The 18,667-nt window shown below is 41.8% G+C and overlaps 1 protein-coding gene across 1 annotated transcript in view; it reads right to left on the reverse strand.

The window, feature by feature from the left end:
- si:dkeyp-75b4.8 (uncharacterized) overlaps positions 1-18,247 on the reverse strand; it is a 39,156-nt gene extending 20,909 nt beyond the window's left edge. The window contains exons 1-7 of the mRNA XM_063206947.1: positions 18,186-18,247; positions 14,627-14,735; positions 13,870-14,032; positions 11,385-11,573; positions 8,586-8,669; positions 5,510-6,060; positions 4,222-4,255 (exon numbers count right to left, since the gene is read on the reverse strand). Coding sequence (XP_063063017.1) covers positions 4,222-4,255; positions 5,510-6,060; positions 8,586-8,669; positions 11,385-11,573; positions 13,870-14,032; positions 14,627-14,734 — 1,129 coding nt within the window. The 5' untranslated portion in view covers position 14,735; positions 18,186-18,247. The remainder of the gene's footprint in view (positions 1-4,221; positions 4,256-5,509; positions 6,061-8,585; positions 8,670-11,384; positions 11,574-13,869; positions 14,033-14,626; positions 14,736-18,185) is intronic.
- Between the last annotated feature and the right edge of the window lie 420 nt (positions 18,248-18,667).

An 18,667-nucleotide genomic window follows, 5' to 3' on the forward strand; every position in this document is an offset into this window, starting at 1 on the left:
TGTTACTGGAAAGTAATTGTACTGGCAGTTTCTGAAATGTATCAACAAGGGTTAAACTACTTTATAAGTAGCTCACGTTTCTGGTGTTTTGGGCAAATAAGCACGCGACAGGTGGCAACTGCGCATAATGTTTGGGGCTGTTGCTTTATCTGACTAGCAAAACCGAACTCCATTCCTCACAACTTAACCATGTCTACTGGAATATATCCTTGTTGGCTTGCAAAATCAATAGTCCAGAGCCCGTTTTCTCTGAGAGCATTTCTAGTTTAGGGTGAATTGTCATAACCGACGGGACAACCTCTCAGCACTCCGATGTGCTCCGAAGAAGAACTCAATGCGCTTGCAGTCTCAGCTGCGAAATCTTAATCAACAATTGTTGAAAGATTGGAACTTCAGGAAAGGCCTAAAAAGACGTCTTCCCATAAACAACAATGCAAAGTTGCTCCCATTACACATACAGACATATAAGACCAGATCATATGGCTGTCATTGGGGTTTTTGAGGACAAAATGTTCAATGGGCTCAGAGAGATAGGGGGACGGGAGGAGAGTTATCCCTTGACGGCCCTTTGACCATATCAAGAACTTCCGGATGACATCCACCACAAAATCACGTATAAAAAGCCCTGTCAAACTGGAGTTTTTGCCTTTTGGCTCTCGAGCCTTTTGTGCCACACGCTCTCGAGTTCATTGCTCTTGAGTTGCCTTTAACCTTCGGTCGGTTACGGATGCTCTTCTCTCTTCTGTGCTGGGGCCCCTTTCCTGTATGCTGCGTTATGGGACGATTGCGAAATGGGCCTTTTTAGCGGAGGAGAGAGACAGCGTTCTTAGTTCATTCTTTTTTCCTGTAGAAGCTTTGATTGAATGCTTTTGCGCTTTTGACTTATACTCTCCGCTGTTCTTAGTTTAATTCTTTTAGTTCTTACTTGGTGTTAACTGTAGAATATGCATACTCTCTTAAAGAGTAAGGGACTCATTAAGTCCTCTTAATACTTTGTACTGTTTTTTGTAAAGCCTGCTATTGCCAAGTTAATAAACCGAAGACTAGTTGGGTCGATGCGTAAACTTGAACCATAAGGTGTGCTATTTTTTGGATCTCATGACAAGACTCTTTAAAGCTTTGATAATACAAATTGTGGAGAAGGACAGCTGCTTCATTAAGACAGACGATTGGCATATATCAGATATCAGACATCAACGTGTTCTTGATGAGTAGAGCTAATTTTTATTTGCTCAATAGGGGAAGATAAGTTCTGCTACCAAGAGGTTTATTGATTTAATCAAGGGTAAGTATAGCAGTTGAATTGAATGTGCATGCCTACTTTAGACACTGGTATTACAAGGCAAGATTTTTTCTTTGGACTTGAAGACTTACTAACACAAAGATCTGGGCTGGTACCAAGAGAAACAGGGGCAGTTTTGAGCTTGTTTCACGACTCAAGTTGTATCACAACCCACACAAAGCAAAACAGGGGCAGTTTGGAATTTATCCAACTGTATCACAACCCAACGGCTATCAGGGGCAACTTTGACTCGGGCTGTATCACAACCCAACACGGCCGGTGTACAGCTTTGTGAGTGAGTAGGCCTATTCATACCACTGAATTAGCTGCCACCACAAAAGATACCGGTGTTCTATGAGTCGATGTTTAGTATGCTATTCAACAGACTGTTGAACAGGAAACCATAGTCTCTGTGAGTGGAGTGTTCTTTTCCTGTCGCGCGAGGCGAATAACTCCGCTGAAGCCAAAATATTACCAAAGTTAAAGGGGTATGCCACTATTTTGGGGCTTAATACAGTTAAAATCATTGGCAGGGGTTTATAAAGGTGGTAAAGTGTCTTATTTTTCAAGTTTGCTTCAATATTGGTCCCTTATAAGAAATGTAAAAAAAAAAATTCAAAATTTTGTTAAGGTCACTGAGATATTTAATGCATCATATATGATGCATCAGGCTTTTAATGAATGAAAATTCCAATTTCATGACCATTGAAAAATGACTTTTAATGCATTTACAACTTTTTTTTTAATTTAAAAAAGTTGTCAGACAATTTAATTTGAGGATTATCTTTAAATATTTAGTGAGATCCTGCCATTTTTTTAAGCCTATCCTTGTTTTAGCAGGACCATATTTTACATTTCCCACAGCCTGGTTAGGTAATTTTTTAAAATCTATGTAAAAACATAGCTGATCGAATGCTCAACAACCTATTTATGAGTGTAATATAGATCATTATTCATTTTTGATGTATAATTTGAATATATGGGTCCATTACTACAATTGGACCATTTCTCCATTCACTTCAATGCATTTTTTACGAGATCATAATTTCAACATTTTGCATTACATTTTCAAAATTGCAAGTAAAACGTGTTTCTTAAGGCAATATCTTTGTCTTGAAGTAAAACAACTTGTGTGTTTTGTTAAACGATCGTCGTGGTATGCTTTGTAAGTTTCCCTATGGAGCAAATGCATTGATGGCTGACTTCCTGCCACCGCCGGATGGTGCTTATATGTCTCATCAGTTTTAGCACGATCTCTCTGCAACACGGTGTAAAAATATAAACTCTTCCTTGCTTAATTGCACAAAGCAAGTGTTCAAATTAAAGGATGTAGAGTTATATTTCGGAAATTTGTACACAAACCTTATGCAATTTGACGAAATCTCAGCGTCGGTCAGGGAAACCGCTTCTACCCCATTTTCCTGTTTTTCGCCGAGCTGTGGTCAACTTGTTGTCGACCGCTGCTCTCTTGTGGCGGTTTCCGCGTACTGCAGGACGTTTGGAAATGACACGCAGGATGTTTTTCAGATCGATTTTTTTGTGTGTCAGCGTGGAGAGGGCTTTGAATTTGATGAGACATATATGATGCATCCGGCGCGATAGGGTTAAGACAAGTTAAAAGAGGGAATATGTCGCTAAGCTAGTGAAAGTCAATGTATCCATGTAGCATGCTACAATGCTACACGGATACATTGACTTTCACTAGCTTAGCGACATATTCCCTCTTTTAACTTGTCTTAAAGCAAGACAACACTTAACATGAAAAATAAGACACTTTACCACCTTTATAAAGCCCAGCCAACGATTTTAACTGTATTAAGCCCCAAAATAGTGGAATACCCCTTTAATAAAGGCACGTTAAATAGCTGCCTATGATTGGTGAAGCAGAAAATCCTTATAGAATATAGGAGAAATATAGAAAATAGACAACTGTGGACCACTTTGATCCAGAAAAACAGATAATACAAAGAAGATCTGGTCTCAAGGAGTGATTAAATCACTTTCCTCCTGCTTCCGAGCATCTGAACTGGATGAGTGAAAAAAGGCCGTTTTATAAATAATTGGAAGACTTAAAAGTCGTCTGTCATAAATTAAGATTTGGTCAATAGGAATCACTCACAAGAAAAATAACAGTAAGGTTTAAGAACTGAATAGTTAATACAACTCGGAGTAATAAGGAGTATAACTGTTCAAAATAATACAGTATTGCCAAGATTGAGAAAATAACTACCGTGTTGTTAGTATTAAATCTAATAGGCCTACAGCAATAGGTAACAGAACGATATAATCGTTGAGATAACCTGTGGAATAGAAGTTGTGTCACGGTTGTGAAGTTTTGCAATTTTGCTGTTATTAGCCTATAAATAATGAATTAAATATTATTGTTATTGCAATAATTATATTTGTAAGATAATACAGTAAGAGTTAATTGCGTAATAATATACCTTAACTGTATACTGTTATATTTTACGGTTGTGTTACATACATTGTTATTATTATTGAAATAAATACCTTCTGGGTCTCTTTTCATTTCTTTCCTTTCTAAATGTTCCCTCTTTTCTCACAACAATCTAGAACAATGCACTGAGTGTTATCGGAAAGTTTTCTGTTGCTATTTTCGCTGATGGTTGGTGTTGAGTTCATGTCCCTGTGTAATGGCTTTGCAAATATGATAGCCTACTTTTAGAATCTTTTCATTTATATTTTTGGACAGTCCCGGCATTGTCCCAGAAATGATAATTTTGTGTCCCCCCAACATTTTTTATGGTCCCCGGGACATCGGGACACCGTTAACTTCAAGTGCTGGATAGCTAGATAGATGGATAGATAGCGGGGCGGTGCGCGCGCACGCACACACACACACACACACACACACACACACACACACACACACACACACACACACACACACACACACACACACACACACACACACCTACCTATGGTGCTTGATGTTGTGTTCACAGTCGGTTGCTGATGGGGAAAACAAAGGGCAGAGAGGGAGAGATAGAAAGAGAGGGATTAATGAATTTCTTAACCCTTTAGTGCAGAGCCCATGTTAGGCCTATAACCTACCTTACTGTCATGAAAATTGTAATGGCTATGTCTTAATCTGTTACTTAAGGCTCTCGGTACTCTCATAGCAATGTTGTTATGATGCAGTTAAGTATTTTCAGAACATCGTGAATGGGCCCGCCGGCGACCCCATCTGCAGCAAGAGACTACCGTAGTGCTGAATGACTAAAAGGCCATGTTGTATGGAAGACAAAATGCATATCTTGCGTGTACACCAGAAATAACTTAAGCTTCAGAGTATAGCCAAGGTTGTTGAAGATGTTCTGACAAGAAATCACTGTATTCGCTCTGGATGTGACATTGTCATGTTTGATTTAGTTAATCACATAACGACTCTGGCTTGTCAGCCAGGGACATTTGAAAATATTAACATTCCAATTGATTTTCACCCAACCGAGTCATGGCTCGTTACCATAGCCATTGCCTTAAACACTTAGGGTTTTCTTTTGCCTTAAGACATGTAACAGTTTTTATCTTTTACCTGACTTTAGGTGTCTGAAATTCCCTCTGGTCACAGGTCACTTCACTCCCGGTGAATTAACTTTGATCATTTTATTCGCCGACTCTCCATAGAGAAATAACGACTTCCATTGCTCCAGTCACGTTGGTCTATAGTGTATCTTCCCAACTCGTCAATTTCTGACTACCTTTGACGACACTGTAATTTATGACATCTATGGTATGGCCTTGACGTCAACAAGTGACGTTTGCCTCAAAGGTGCCCCCTTGTGCTATCATAACTTCACTGACAGTTGGGGTTAGGGAAAGGTCTCTGGCCACCTAGTCAAGATGCGCCGTGGCAGGTATGCCCTCGACATCAAAAATCAGAAATTGACGAGTTAGGATGAGACTGTGTTGCTTTTGGTGTACACGGACAGTTAGACATGTTTTCTGCCCATAGCATAGTAATTCTGAACTCAGTAATGTTTATTACGCTGTTCGCTTTCCATCAGTTGTAGTAGGCCCTGAATTAGCTTTTTCACTTATTTTTTTTTGGGCCTATTAAACATGATGATAATAATAATAATAATAATAATAATAATAATAATAATAATAATGATGATAATAATCTTTAATTCGTCACTTGTGCTAGTGCTAGTTGGCAATGAGAAGGTTTGTTTATTAGTGAGTGATTAGTGGAGAGCTTCTTGCCTGGTCGATCACAACAGGCTGACGAATCACAGGCTGGATCACTTGTGGTGCTGCGTGCTGGTTAACCAGTAGTTGGACGGTCTGTGGCACCACTTGCGGCTGATTGGCCAGCTGTTGGCTGATCACATGATGTTGGCTGGTCACATGATGCTGGCTGGTGACTGTTGCTACTGTCTGGTAAGTTGGTGATGATGGAGATGATGCTTGCAATGGTTCACACGGTTGGTAGGATGTAGGGGAGGCCAATTGGATAGCTGGTTGCTGATTGGTGACTGGTGATGGTGTCATCATGGGTGCCAGTGGCTGATTGGCTGGTGGTGGTGATGTCATCATCGGTACTGGTTGCTGATTGGTGACTGGTGATGTCATCTGCTGTACTGGTTGCTGATTGGCTAGTGGTGGTTGGGGCATGGGTAGGTGGGTGGGGCCCTGGGGATAGGGGCAGAAGCCTGGTTGGGGGGCCTGGGAGAGGGGCGGAGCCGAAACAGCAGACGAGTACGAAGGGGGGAGGGAAGCGAAGAGACCGGGGGGCGGGGACTTGCCACCAGAATCTTCGTTTTGGAGGGAAGAGGATGGAGGGAAGAGGAAGGAAGAACATGGAGGAATACGGAAAGAGAGGACGGAAGAACATATCAATGTAAGATATTTGAATAAAAGTGTCTGCCAAATGTAATGTCAATATAATATAAACAAGGATGAAGAGGAAGAGGAGAGATGACAGTTTCCACCCATTTACGACGCTCAAAGTTGCCCAAAACTTCATTCTGTAGAGTTGCTGACATCTAAAATGAGGCATAAAGAACTTTGGTAGTTCACCGTTTGTTTAGAAACAACGCCATTCTTGCAGGGTGTTCCGATCGCCGATATGGCCAAGTAATGAGATGGTTTAAGCAAAGGAGATATGTCCAGTGTATCAATCCATGCCTCCAGTTCACCTAGAGGACGCTGTGGAGAGAGCGCAGCCCATTCATTCATTCATTCACTCGTTGGCGCCCCTAGAGTGCAGTACCACCCGGAAAAGTAGTGAGTAAACACTGGACTAATCTCCTTTGCTTAAACAATCTCATTACTTGGCCATATCGGCGATCGGAAAACACCCTGCAAGAATGACGTTGTTTCTAAACAAACGGTGGACTACCAAATTCTCTATGCCTCATTTTACATGTCAACAACCCCACAACTCTACAGAATGAAGTTTTGGGCAACTTGGAGCGTCGTAAATGGGTGGAAAGTACAGGCTTATAAGGATGGCTAATTCGATGCCCGGGTTAACCACGGCAAATGCCCTATGTTAGCATCGGCTAACTAGCGCTGGATTTCGGATTGCAGAGGACCTATGAGGGTGAGGTATGTGGCAAAAGTTATCGCTCAGCATCACTAGTTAACACTACGTAACCCATTTCACACCAGATTATCCCTTTAACTGCATGCATAACCAGTTTTAGTTCGGCCCGCAATATCATTCCAGCATTTAATTTTGGCACCCAGAGAATTTGAGTTTAACACCTCTGATCTAGCTCTACCGCTTGAAGAGAGAGGAGAGAATTTTCAGCAATATACAGTCATGGCCAAAAGTATTGGCACCCCTTCAATTCTGTTAGACAATACTCAATTTCTTCCAGAAAATGGTTGCAATCACAAATTCTTTGTTATTAATATCTTCATTTGTTTTTCTTGTAATGAAAAAACACAAAAGAGAATGAAAAAAAGTCAAATGAATGATCATTTTACACAAAACTCCAAAAATGGGCCGGACAAAAGTATTGACACCCTCAGCCTAATACTTGGTAGCACAACCTTTAGACAAAATATCTGCGAACAGCCACTTGCGGTAACCATCAATGAGCTTCCTATAACACTCTGCTGGAATTTTAGACCATCCTTCTTGAGATTTGAAGGGTGCTTTCTCCAAACTGCCATTGTGAGACCCCTCCACAGGTTTTCTATGGGATTAGGGGGTGGACTCCTACATTATGCAGCAAAATTTGTTGATAGTCTTTAGACTTCATAATTTCATGCACACGGTCAAGCAGTCAAGTGCCAGAGGCAGCAAAGCAACCTCAAAACATCGGGGAACCTCTGCCATTTTTGACTGTACGGACCAAGTTATTTTCTTTGAAGGCCTCATCTTTTTTCCTGCATTCATTTGAATGGAGAGGAAAACACTGAGGCCTTCAAAGAAAAGAATACGGTCTGTACAGTCAAACATGGCAGAGGTTCCCTGATGTTTTGAGGTTGCTTTGCTGCCTCTGGCACTGGACTGCTTGACCATGTGCATGGAATTATGAAGTCTGAAGACTATCAACAAATTTTGCTGCATAATGTAGGAGTCCGCCCCCTAATCCCATAGAAAACCTGTGGAGGGGTCTCACAGTGGCAGTTTGGAGAAAGCACCCTTCAAAACTCAAGAAGGATGGTCTAAAATTTCAGCAGAGTGTTGTAGGAAGCTCATTGATGGTTACCGCAAGTGGCTGTTCGCAGATATTTTGTCTAAAGGTTGTGCTACCAAGTATTAGGCTGAGGGTGTCAATACTTTTGTCCGGCCCATTTTTGGAGTTTTGTGTAAAATGATCATTCATTTGACTTTTTTTCATTCTCTTTTGTGTTTTTTCATTGCAAGAAAAACAAATGAAGATATTAATAGCAAAGAATTTGTGATTGCAACCATTTTCTGGAATAAATTGAATATTTTCTATCAGAATTGAAGGGGTGCCAATACTTTTGGCCATGACTGTAGTAGGACTATTGGGCAGTCATGGGTAAGCGGTTAGGGAGTCAAACTTGTAACCCAAAGGTTGCTGGTACGACTCCTGATCTGCCAAGTTGGTGGAGGGAGTAATTAACCAGTGCTCTCCCCATGCTCCTCCATGACTGACCCTGAGCATGGTACCGTCCTGCCGTGCTGCTCCCTTTCGGGTGCCTTTGGGGGCTGCCCCCTTGCACGGGTGAGGCATGAATGCAATTTTGTTGTGTGCAGTGTGTAGTGTACACTTGTGTGCAGTGGAGTGCTGTGTCACAGTCACAATGGGACTTGGAGTCAAGTGGGCTTTCACTTTCACTTTCACTTCACTATTACCTTCAGACATTTGCTTAACCATCTTGTTAGTCTCCTTCACGATGGCTTTGATCTCCTCAGTGTCATCCTTTATGTCCAGAAGGGCTGGAGAGAGAGAGAGAGAGAGAAAGAGAGAGAGAGAGAGAGAGAGAGAGAGACAGACATGAGACGATGGCTTTGATCACGATCACCTCTGTATCGTCCTTTATGTTCAGAAGGAACACACGCACGGCGGATGCTCAATGAAAGACACACAGGATTCAAAACACGGTGTCATATAGACCGCTGAGCACCACGGCGAACAAACCGGTGTGATAGCTTTTACGCACCAGATTCTCGTGCAAATGTAGGCCTACATCTACTTGTACGAGGCTACGGCAAGCGATGTGGGACAAAGGTGTGGCAGGAAGCGAATGCCAACATAAACAGAGATTACACAAGCTTCGATATGGTCACCAAATATTTTGGGACTGTCATTTATGTTATGCCTACACTTTGGAATTAGATCAGAGTCTTGTACTTACACGGGTATATTTGACTTACCTCAACGGTACCCTACCCTGTACTCAACTTTACAAACAGTTACAGGGCACATGGAAATCCGGTGCATACAAAAGCTACCACACCGGACAGAATCACGGCGGATTCTCTCTCTCCCCACGGGTCTCACAAACACAGGCTTCACACACATAGGAAACACTGGTCTTACCTTAACTGGTACATCAGGTCCATGCGCCGCGTTGTGCATGCTAACGTTACTTTAGCCGGTGCTGTTCATCCAAAGTCACATCTATTCGAGACGCCCCAAACGTCTCCAAAGCAATTTGGCATTGAATATGAGTAGCCGCGAGGATTTGTGTTTCGTGAGGCTCCGTAGTAAATTGTTAAGTCGTAAAATCCCATGCGAATGGTCTTCCACACATTCTCGCCAAACAAGACACAGGGGAAACAAAAATCTTTTCTGTTGTACCACTCACTTTGAAATGATCGGGTAGTTCTAATTTTCTGACCGGTCACCTGCAGACAGTAGCAAACCCTTCAGCTCTGTCGGTCCTCCATTCTTTATCACATATTTTCCCCTTGGAAATCCAACTTTGAGAGTGCTCTTAGTTTCGTTATGAAATCCACTTGTAGCAGTCAAAGTGAACAAGCTAGCCAACAACACCGACTGACTGTATTGTGAACTTCAGATTCGCTATGACGTAACTGGCCAGCAAGTCTCTCAACGCCAGAAGGAGTCTGCGGCCAGGCTACTGCTCGCCTCACTACTGTATCTGTCAGTGGGCGTTATGCCAAAGCGTTCAGAGTAAAGAAATGATAATCACCCGTAGAAAATAGTAGAAAATTATCAGGAAATGAGGGCACACCATACATACTTCTATTAAGTGTATAAAAACGTTTAATACAATATTACCAGGTTGCATTCACAGAACGAGCAAAATGGCGCATGCGCTCAAGCTTGTTAACGAGGGATTGCGCAATCCGGGGTGAGGCCAGTTCAGAGTTGGCCCAAATTCAGAGTATTCGGAGCAATTTGACATGAAATGGGCAAATATTACGATTTTGGCCACGGAAATGATTGAAAATGAGTGAAACTGTTTAAATACTACTCAAATGGTAGTTATGGTGCAGATGCTCGAAAACAATTGCTGTTATTGTTACTATTATTCACATTTACTGCATCTCATCATTCTCATGTGGAGCTGGTGAGGCCGTGCCTCCCCTGCCGTATTGGAGTGCACGTGCCTGTCGCGCTACTGTAATTGAGTAGCTTTTTTGTGTACTTGTACTTTTTAAACTACTTTTTAAAATGTGTAATTTTACTTTTACTTGAGTACATTTTCTTTCGAGTAATGTACTTCGGTACATTTTACAGCACAAGCTTTACTGAGTTAAAAAAAAAAAAAAAACACTAGAATTCAAGCCTAGTTTATAAAGAGTTGGCGCGTGCAACCTCTCACTCAAATGCTGATGGCTGACATCGAGGCTGATGATGGAGATTCACTTAACTCAGAGGAGATCAACACAGCTGTTCTTCCTCTAACCCAGTGCACCCCTTGCACGTCTAGAGGCAGAAGACGCTGATTGTTAAAAAGTAACTTTTTACATTTACTCAAATACATTTTAAATTATTTACTTTTTACTTGAGTAGATTTTTTGACTGGTAAATGTACTCGTACTTGAGTTCATTTTCAACAGAGTAACAGTACTTGCACTTGAGTAGTGAGTACAATATTTTAGTACTCTTTCTACCTCTGACACACACACACACACACACACACACACACACACACACACGCACACACACACACACACACACCCACGCACACGCACACACACACAGCAATAAATGCAATTAAAGAAATCTATCACATACAATAAACAAACTTACATATTAACTGACTCTTGACATTCAATATGGTTCAACAACAAAAAAACAACAACAATAATAATAACTAGAAATGCACTCAGAGAGTGCCAAGGAAGCCGTTTGATCATTGAACATTTGATTATGCAACACCCTCATTGTTTTCAAGTCTTTATTTTTGTAGTTACAAATAGAAACAGGGCAAATTTTGATATAAATTTTTGAAATTAAAGAAGTGTGTGAGCGCATAACTGACTTTCTTTCATTTCTTCCAGTAGCTTGATGTCCGTATTTCTGTCCCTCTCGTCAAACAGACAGACAAACCAAAGTGACGGAAAACACAACCAATGGTTATGCATTGCCTAGGCCATGTGTAGACCCTTGGTCTGGGTAACGGTAAATATTCAATTTAAATTTTTGAAATTAAAGAAGTGTGTGAGCGCATAACTGACTTTCTTTCATCTCCTCCAGTAGCTTGATGTCCGCATCTCTGTCCCTCTCGTCCTCTCTCCTTCTCCGATCCACGTTGAAGGTCTCCTGCAGTACTTTGGCATCGATGTTGAGGGACAGGATGAGAGACAGGGACTCCTGACTCAGTCGCTGGTTCAACTCCGTAAAGTCACCGTCTACAGTGCCCTTTTCTTCACGCGCACACACACACACACACACACACACACACACACACACACACACACACACACACACACACACACACACACACACAAAAATGAGTGGGAGAAAGAGTTTTAGGAGGATTGGTAAATGACCTCAGGCCGGAATCGAACCCTGGTCCTTTGAGCAACATTACTGTACCTTTTTTTTCCTAAACTAATTGGAAGAGCGCCCATTTGGGAAACTCCAACTCCCATTGTCATTGTGACACAACACTCCACAGCACACAAGTGAACCCTGCACACAACAAAATTGCATTTATGCCTCACCCGTGCAAGGGGGCAGCCCTCAATGGTGCCCCTAGGGAGCAGTGTGGTGGGACGGTACCAGTGTCCACGCTAGAATTTTTACTGGCCGGACAAGTGACCGGCTGTATTGCAGAATACCGGACATTTGAAATATCTAACGGACCTTTCCACATATAGCCAAACACACACTCCCTAATGGGTCAAAGTGTAGTAAATTGGTCTTTTCTGCCAGCAAAACTTAAATTTCACTAACATGTGGCCAGTTGTCTGGTGTTAATTTAGCCTAGAGCCCTGCTTGTGCGCACGGGCCGGGGAGTAAACGCGCGCTTTCTTTCACACACTCGAGAGCTCGAACTGAAAGAGAGAAAAAAACAGCCAGCCAATGTGCTGTGCGCAGATCCCCAAATTATCAACTCAAACAGTGTGTTTTATCAGCAAACCCGAAGAGCATTTCCCTACTCAAATTGGGTAACGAGGTGATGCCTGTAATAGTACAGTAATGGTATCGACGCTACTGAAATTTGAATATTGCGTTGTGTTCCTGCGCTCTCGAAAGCAATGGAATTGACACGTACGTTCCGTACGATGCTCTATGGGCTACACGTTTTGGCCGGTGATGAAAACAGTTATAAAGCCCTGCATGCACTTTCACTGGGACTTCTTCGCGAGTCCATCGTTCTCTGGAATGTTTAACTTCACCCTCTGTAGCCTACTTGGAGATCCACCACCATTTTTCAGCAGAGGTAAAAGTGAAAGTGATTCGATGCGGCGATGCTGCGCATGCCATTGAGTCCCCAACCGTTAGGCTTGACTTCGCAACTGGGCATGAAACGGTTTTGCAAATGCAATGCCCTTTGTTGTGTTCACTGATATATTGGTAAAAATAGCCTTCAAAAAACAGAATCGTTCCTCGACAGCACAGCAGTGTGAGTCAAGGGATTATAAGCATAACGTGATTGGGGACAACGACGGTGGGGACGAGAGCGCAAGCAATGTTGCGTGCTGTTTATGACAAGTTCAGTTACATAGGCTATTCACAAATATTTTCAGCTTTGTTCAGTTTCATATTAGGCCTACTGGTGTTTTGTAACTTTAAGTAGGCCTATTTAAACTGGGCTAATATTATTTACTGACTAATTGCTGTCATTTTTGTCAGACATTTTGTCCGGGAACATTTTATTTTGCCGGTCATTCATGCATGCAAACGGCCAATGTCCGGCCACAGCCGGCTAACGTGAACCCTGGGCGGGACGGTACCATGCTCAGGGTACCTCAGTCATGGAAGAGGATGGGGGAGAGCATTGGTTAATTACTCCCCCCACCAACCTGGCAGGTCGGGAGTCGAACCAGCTACCTTTGGGCTACAAGTCTGATGCCCTAACTGCTTACCCATGACTGCACATAATTGTGATGACAAAGTAAACGTTCATGAATTAAATAGAAAAGATTCACTAATGAACGTCTGCTAGCTCCAGTTAGGCTGCCCATTGCCCTTTATTATTTAGAATTATTTTAGCAACTGTTAGGGTTTAGAGTGTTGTCTGAAAGGGCCAGATGTCACAGGTAGGCTAATTTGTCAATGATACAGCCATAATGTACGCTGGCATGAAAGTTTCGCTATTTCATTCCTGGACACTGTAGTGAAATGTAATTAGAGGAATACAGTAGCCTGATGTGTACGTACTGATGAAGCGATTGAAACAACTCTCTTGGTGCGCATGGTTTGTGGTGCGCAGAGCGTTTGATCCACACACACACATGTATGTACGTGTAACGGAGGCCAACTAGCAGAGTGTGGCGTGGAACGTTAGTAAACCTCTTCCCGATGCCTCATACATTATCTGTAGCTGTACTTGTACTGATGACACACACACACACACACACGTGTACATGTACATACTGATGAAGCGTTTGATCCATCCGGAGAGAGAGAGAGAGAGAGAGAGAGAGAGACAGAGACAGAGACAGAGACAGAGACAGAGAGACAGACAGACAGACAGACATGTAGGCTACGTACTGATGAAGCGTTTGATCCAGCCAGTGTCCTCCAGTCTCCTCATGAGGCTGAGGGCCTCCTCCAGTAGTTCCTCCAGCCGGAGTCGAGTCCTCTGTAGCTGGGCTGTTTCCACCGCCGTCTGCCCCGCAGACTGGAGCTGGCCATCAAGGACATCGATACGGCTCTGGAAGGTGAGAGTTTATTTGTTCATCAGCCAGAAATTAATACGGAGCTGAAAACTCATCTGCTGTGATGGCAAAAATAATTAGTATGTGTACCCATATCTATCCACCTTATTCCCATACCCATTCACCCCGCCCAACATTTATAATACGTTTATTCTATGTGATTGGAATCTGTTACAAACAATATGTTTTAAAGTCGAGACCAACGTCGAAAAAATAAGCTTGTTGTGTATTTAATCAAAAGGATGTCTAGGGTTCTTTAATAACAAAAATGAGGAGCCGCGCTCCTATGCGAAACTCAAAAAGTACAAAAAGTCTTTCAAAAACAGAGAAGGCAAATGCTGGTTATAAATATCAAAAATACAAACCAAATGGCAATGGTCACGAGGCAAGAATGCTAACAGGCGTTGTTAACCCATTGATGCTGGATGCTGTAACATTCACCCTAGCACCTGGAGCTGCATGACGCAACATTCAAGCTCATGAGATTTCAGATTTTTTATTAAAAATGTTGGTATGTTGAAACTGAATGAACATGTTCTTATCAAAGAGGATGGGGTTATATTTTAAATACAATTTATTTACACACACACCTTAAGCCTGGCTACGCGCTCCTTGTGTACTTTGGGCCGGGTCTCACGGATGTTGCCAATCAGCGTCATCGCTGTCTTGAACACCCCAATGACAGTCTCCAACTCCATTCTGGTGAGAGAGAGAGAGAGAGAGAGAGAGAGAGAGAGAGAGAGAGAGAGAGAGAGAGAGAGAGAGAGAGAGAGAGAGATGTAAGGACAGAAAAAGAGAGGGGAGAGACAAAGTCAGAGCAATACATTGATTCTGATGCTCAGATCACATACAGCTGCTCTCTGTTGACTGAAAGATGTATTGCAGTTGCAGGCAAACAGAGAGAAAGAGAGAGAGAGAGAGAGGACAGGAATTTCAAGACAGAAAGAGAATTATTAATTTATTTATTTATTATTAAGGTAGAAAAGAAACAAATAGAAAAATAAGCTGGATGTTTTGCATACCTATCTTTTGTCACACCCTCAGACACACAGACACAGACACAGAAACACACGCAGACACGCACGCACGCACACACACATGCACACATACCTATCTTTCACCACACGCCCGAACACAAAGACATACACGCACAGGTGTACGTGCATGCACGCGCGCGCACGCGTGCACACACACACACACACACACACACACACACACACACACACACACACACACACACACACAAAGACACAAGGAAGCAATGTCTTAAAAAAAAGACATCCCCGCCTTTTCATGACCTACTCTCACAAAACATGTTTGTCATTCTATCAGATAAGAAAAACACACACACTCACGCACACACACACACATACGTGCATGCATGCACACACACACACACACACACGCACACACACGCACGCGCACTAGGGTGCATCAGTTGCCCCCTATGAAAAGAAATTGCCTTGGCCCTATAGTAAAAATGTTCTACACCCAGTAAAAACACACTGTGTAAAATATTTTGAAATTTGGATGAAGTCTACCGGGGCCACCAGCCCCATGAAAATAGAAAATAATGATGATAGTCAGAATCTTGGAATAGAAATGGACATTTTGCTGCATAAAGCTACCAAATAAAAACATATTGCCTCAGCTGTGTGATAAAAATGTTCTATGCACAGTAAAATCACTCTGTGTAAAATCTGTTGAAATTTAGATGAATTCTACCGGGTCCACCAGTATTCCAGACAAAAAATAAGCTTAAAAATAATCCCATATGTTTAGAACTGCATTATAATAGTTTCCTCTCTGAACAATACTACTAGGAATACATGAAATAATAAGGAATACATGAAATAATAACAGAAATGAAAATAAATGAAAATAAATGAATATACACATCTTATTTCCTTCACTACATTGTACCAATTTTGTGCAAACCTGAGCTTACCAAATGTGTGATCTGCCCACTAGGTCAAAGTTTCTTGGAATGATGGCCAGAACGCAACCACAAGGGAAAATGCACCTGGGAAACTGCCATTACATTACATTACATTACATTAGCCTACATTACATTACACTTAGCTGACACTTCTATCCAAAGCAACGTACAGTTATAATGTTTGGAAGTCAGAGGCGTGCTCAGTCCCTTTAGAAAGATGAAAAAAGTATTCTTGTGGGAGCTCTTTGGTTCAAGGTTCAATGTCAAAAAAGTAGCTTGAAAGCCTTTGGAATGTTTGTCTAACAAAGGGCTTCACTGTGTCAGTATCACTATGCCCTGAAGAAGGCTCAACTGCCACTATGCGTGGGCAATTTTAAAGTCCTTAAAGGTACACTGTGCAGGAAATGGTCCTAAAAGGTACTGCAGCTATGCTGCTCATTGAAACTGGGCTGCCTATTGCCAAATTTGATCTTTACATGAAAGTTTAAGTAATAAACAAATATTTTCTAGTAAGATTCAAGTACATTCTTGCAGCTAAAAATGACTATTTTTGGAAATTCAAAATGGCGGACCATGGAGAAGATCCCCCTTTTCATGTATGAAAAGTGACATTTTTCCAGTCATAATGAATACTTAGAATCTGATGGTGGTGGTAAGTATTCATGAAAAAGGTAACATTAGTGAATGGGCAGCATGAATTCTGGAAATAAACAACTAAAAATCTCACACAGTGTCCCTTTAATGACATGTCATAATAATTAAGACATTTTTAACTAAACTTTTTGGAGTGCCTTGGTGAAGAAAAGTTTTTTCTCTTTTCAAGCAACTTTTTTGCAACTTATTTTACAGGGCATTGATTACAGTCCCTGGAGCAATGTGGGGTTAGGTGCCTTGTCCAAGGGCACTTCAGCCATGGATGGAGGTGTAGGGTGAGGTAAAATGGTGCCCCAAGAGAGCAGTGCAGCGGGATGGTATCATCTAAACTCCTGCAACAAAAGCTGTACGGTCCAGTCTATCTCGGAAGCTGTGTGGGCGGGATAAACGGTTGTCTGTGAAAATGCCTCTGCACTAAATGCCACGCAATAGGATGGCACAAACAGCCAATCACACCGAACCCCCACACAGGAAACTGGGGGGCGTGATTTATACTTCTAGGGTACTCGGAGTACCTCTACTCAGTCATGGAGGGGGATGGGAGAGCGCACTGGTAAATTACTCTCCCCATTGGGTTGGGACTCAAACCGGAAACCTTTGGGCTACAAGTCTGAATGGAAATCACTCAATAAGTCTATCAACTTCATTGGTTCCCATATCATAAACAAAACTCTTCTCTAGACATAGAGATCACTCCACTCTCTTGCTCCCTCTGTACCTCTCTGAACTCCCCTGACCACTCCCAGTCTAGGTCGCTGAGTTCCTAGGCAAAGATCAATTTCAAACATGGGTATTGCCTTTATATGCATATCTTTTCTTTCCTTGTTTTATTTACAGTGTTTTTTTTATAAAGCTGTATGTCTGTGCTTTTCATTTCTCTATTTGTAAACATCTAGCCTGCCTATTGTGGACACCAGATGTAAATTAGCCATTGTGCCATAATCTGGCATCTTTCTCACCCACTCACTTCCTTTCACTCACAAGCTGTCCTGTCTATAATAAATAATAAATAATAAATATTAAATATAAGAACGCGCCTTCCCTTGAGGCTCAAGGTCTTTAACCCAACATTTACCTCCATGTGAATGCAATAAAAAAATATCAATGCAATTTTTTAACCAGAAATAGACATTAGCCAACGTCTAGCCAATCAGAAATCTGATGCTCTCTGGCATATCAATGTGGTAGTTATAGTATTTGTTAAGCTTACACATAAAATGCCATATCCGTCCACAATCCCTTATATTGCATTTTTGACTTTCATTTCATTTCATTATTGGAAATTGCTGTTCTGAAGTCCAATCATCTATGTATGAGTTCTAGCCGTTCAAGATTTTGAGAACCTACCTTTTAAACCTATATAAAACGCATGTTGCAATGCAATGCAATAGAATGCCCAATACAAAAAAGTCAGTTTCCCAAAATGTTCCAAAATGGATATATTTTACAACAAAACTCTTAATATCTCTCTCTATGTCCCTCTAACACTTCACACACCATCACAATTCATTACATTACATTAAAGTGTTTGATCTGATTTATAAAGCTCCCTTTACCTGTCAGTTGTTAGCCAAGATATTCAGTTGGTGTATGTGTGAGAGGTTGCAGTAGGTTCTTGCCGAGGTATTCAGTTGGCGTGAGTGTGAGAGATTGTAAGTGCGTGGGTGACTGTATGCATGGTGGCATATGAAAGTTATCGCTGCCAAGAGGATGAATCTGAAGAACTTACCTGTCAGGTGTGCTTTCATTCCAACCCTGAACGCTTTAATTATAGGAAACAGGCCTACACACACACACACACACACACACACACACACACACACACACACACACACACACACACACACACACACACACACACACACACACACACACACACACACACACACACACACACGATGGGCATGTTATTACATGGTTTCAACTTTGTAGTATCATACTAGTGTTATTATTACACCATTAAGAATACTTCTACTTGATAGAACAATGTGTGTGTGTGTGTGTGTGTGTGTGTGTGTGTGTGTGTGTGTGTGTGTGT

This window comes from Engraulis encrasicolus, chromosome 1 (genome assembly GCF_034702125.1).
Source record: "Engraulis encrasicolus isolate BLACKSEA-1 chromosome 1, IST_EnEncr_1.0, whole genome shotgun sequence".
Classification (NCBI taxonomy): Eukaryota; Metazoa; Chordata; class Actinopteri; order Clupeiformes; family Engraulidae; genus Engraulis; species Engraulis encrasicolus.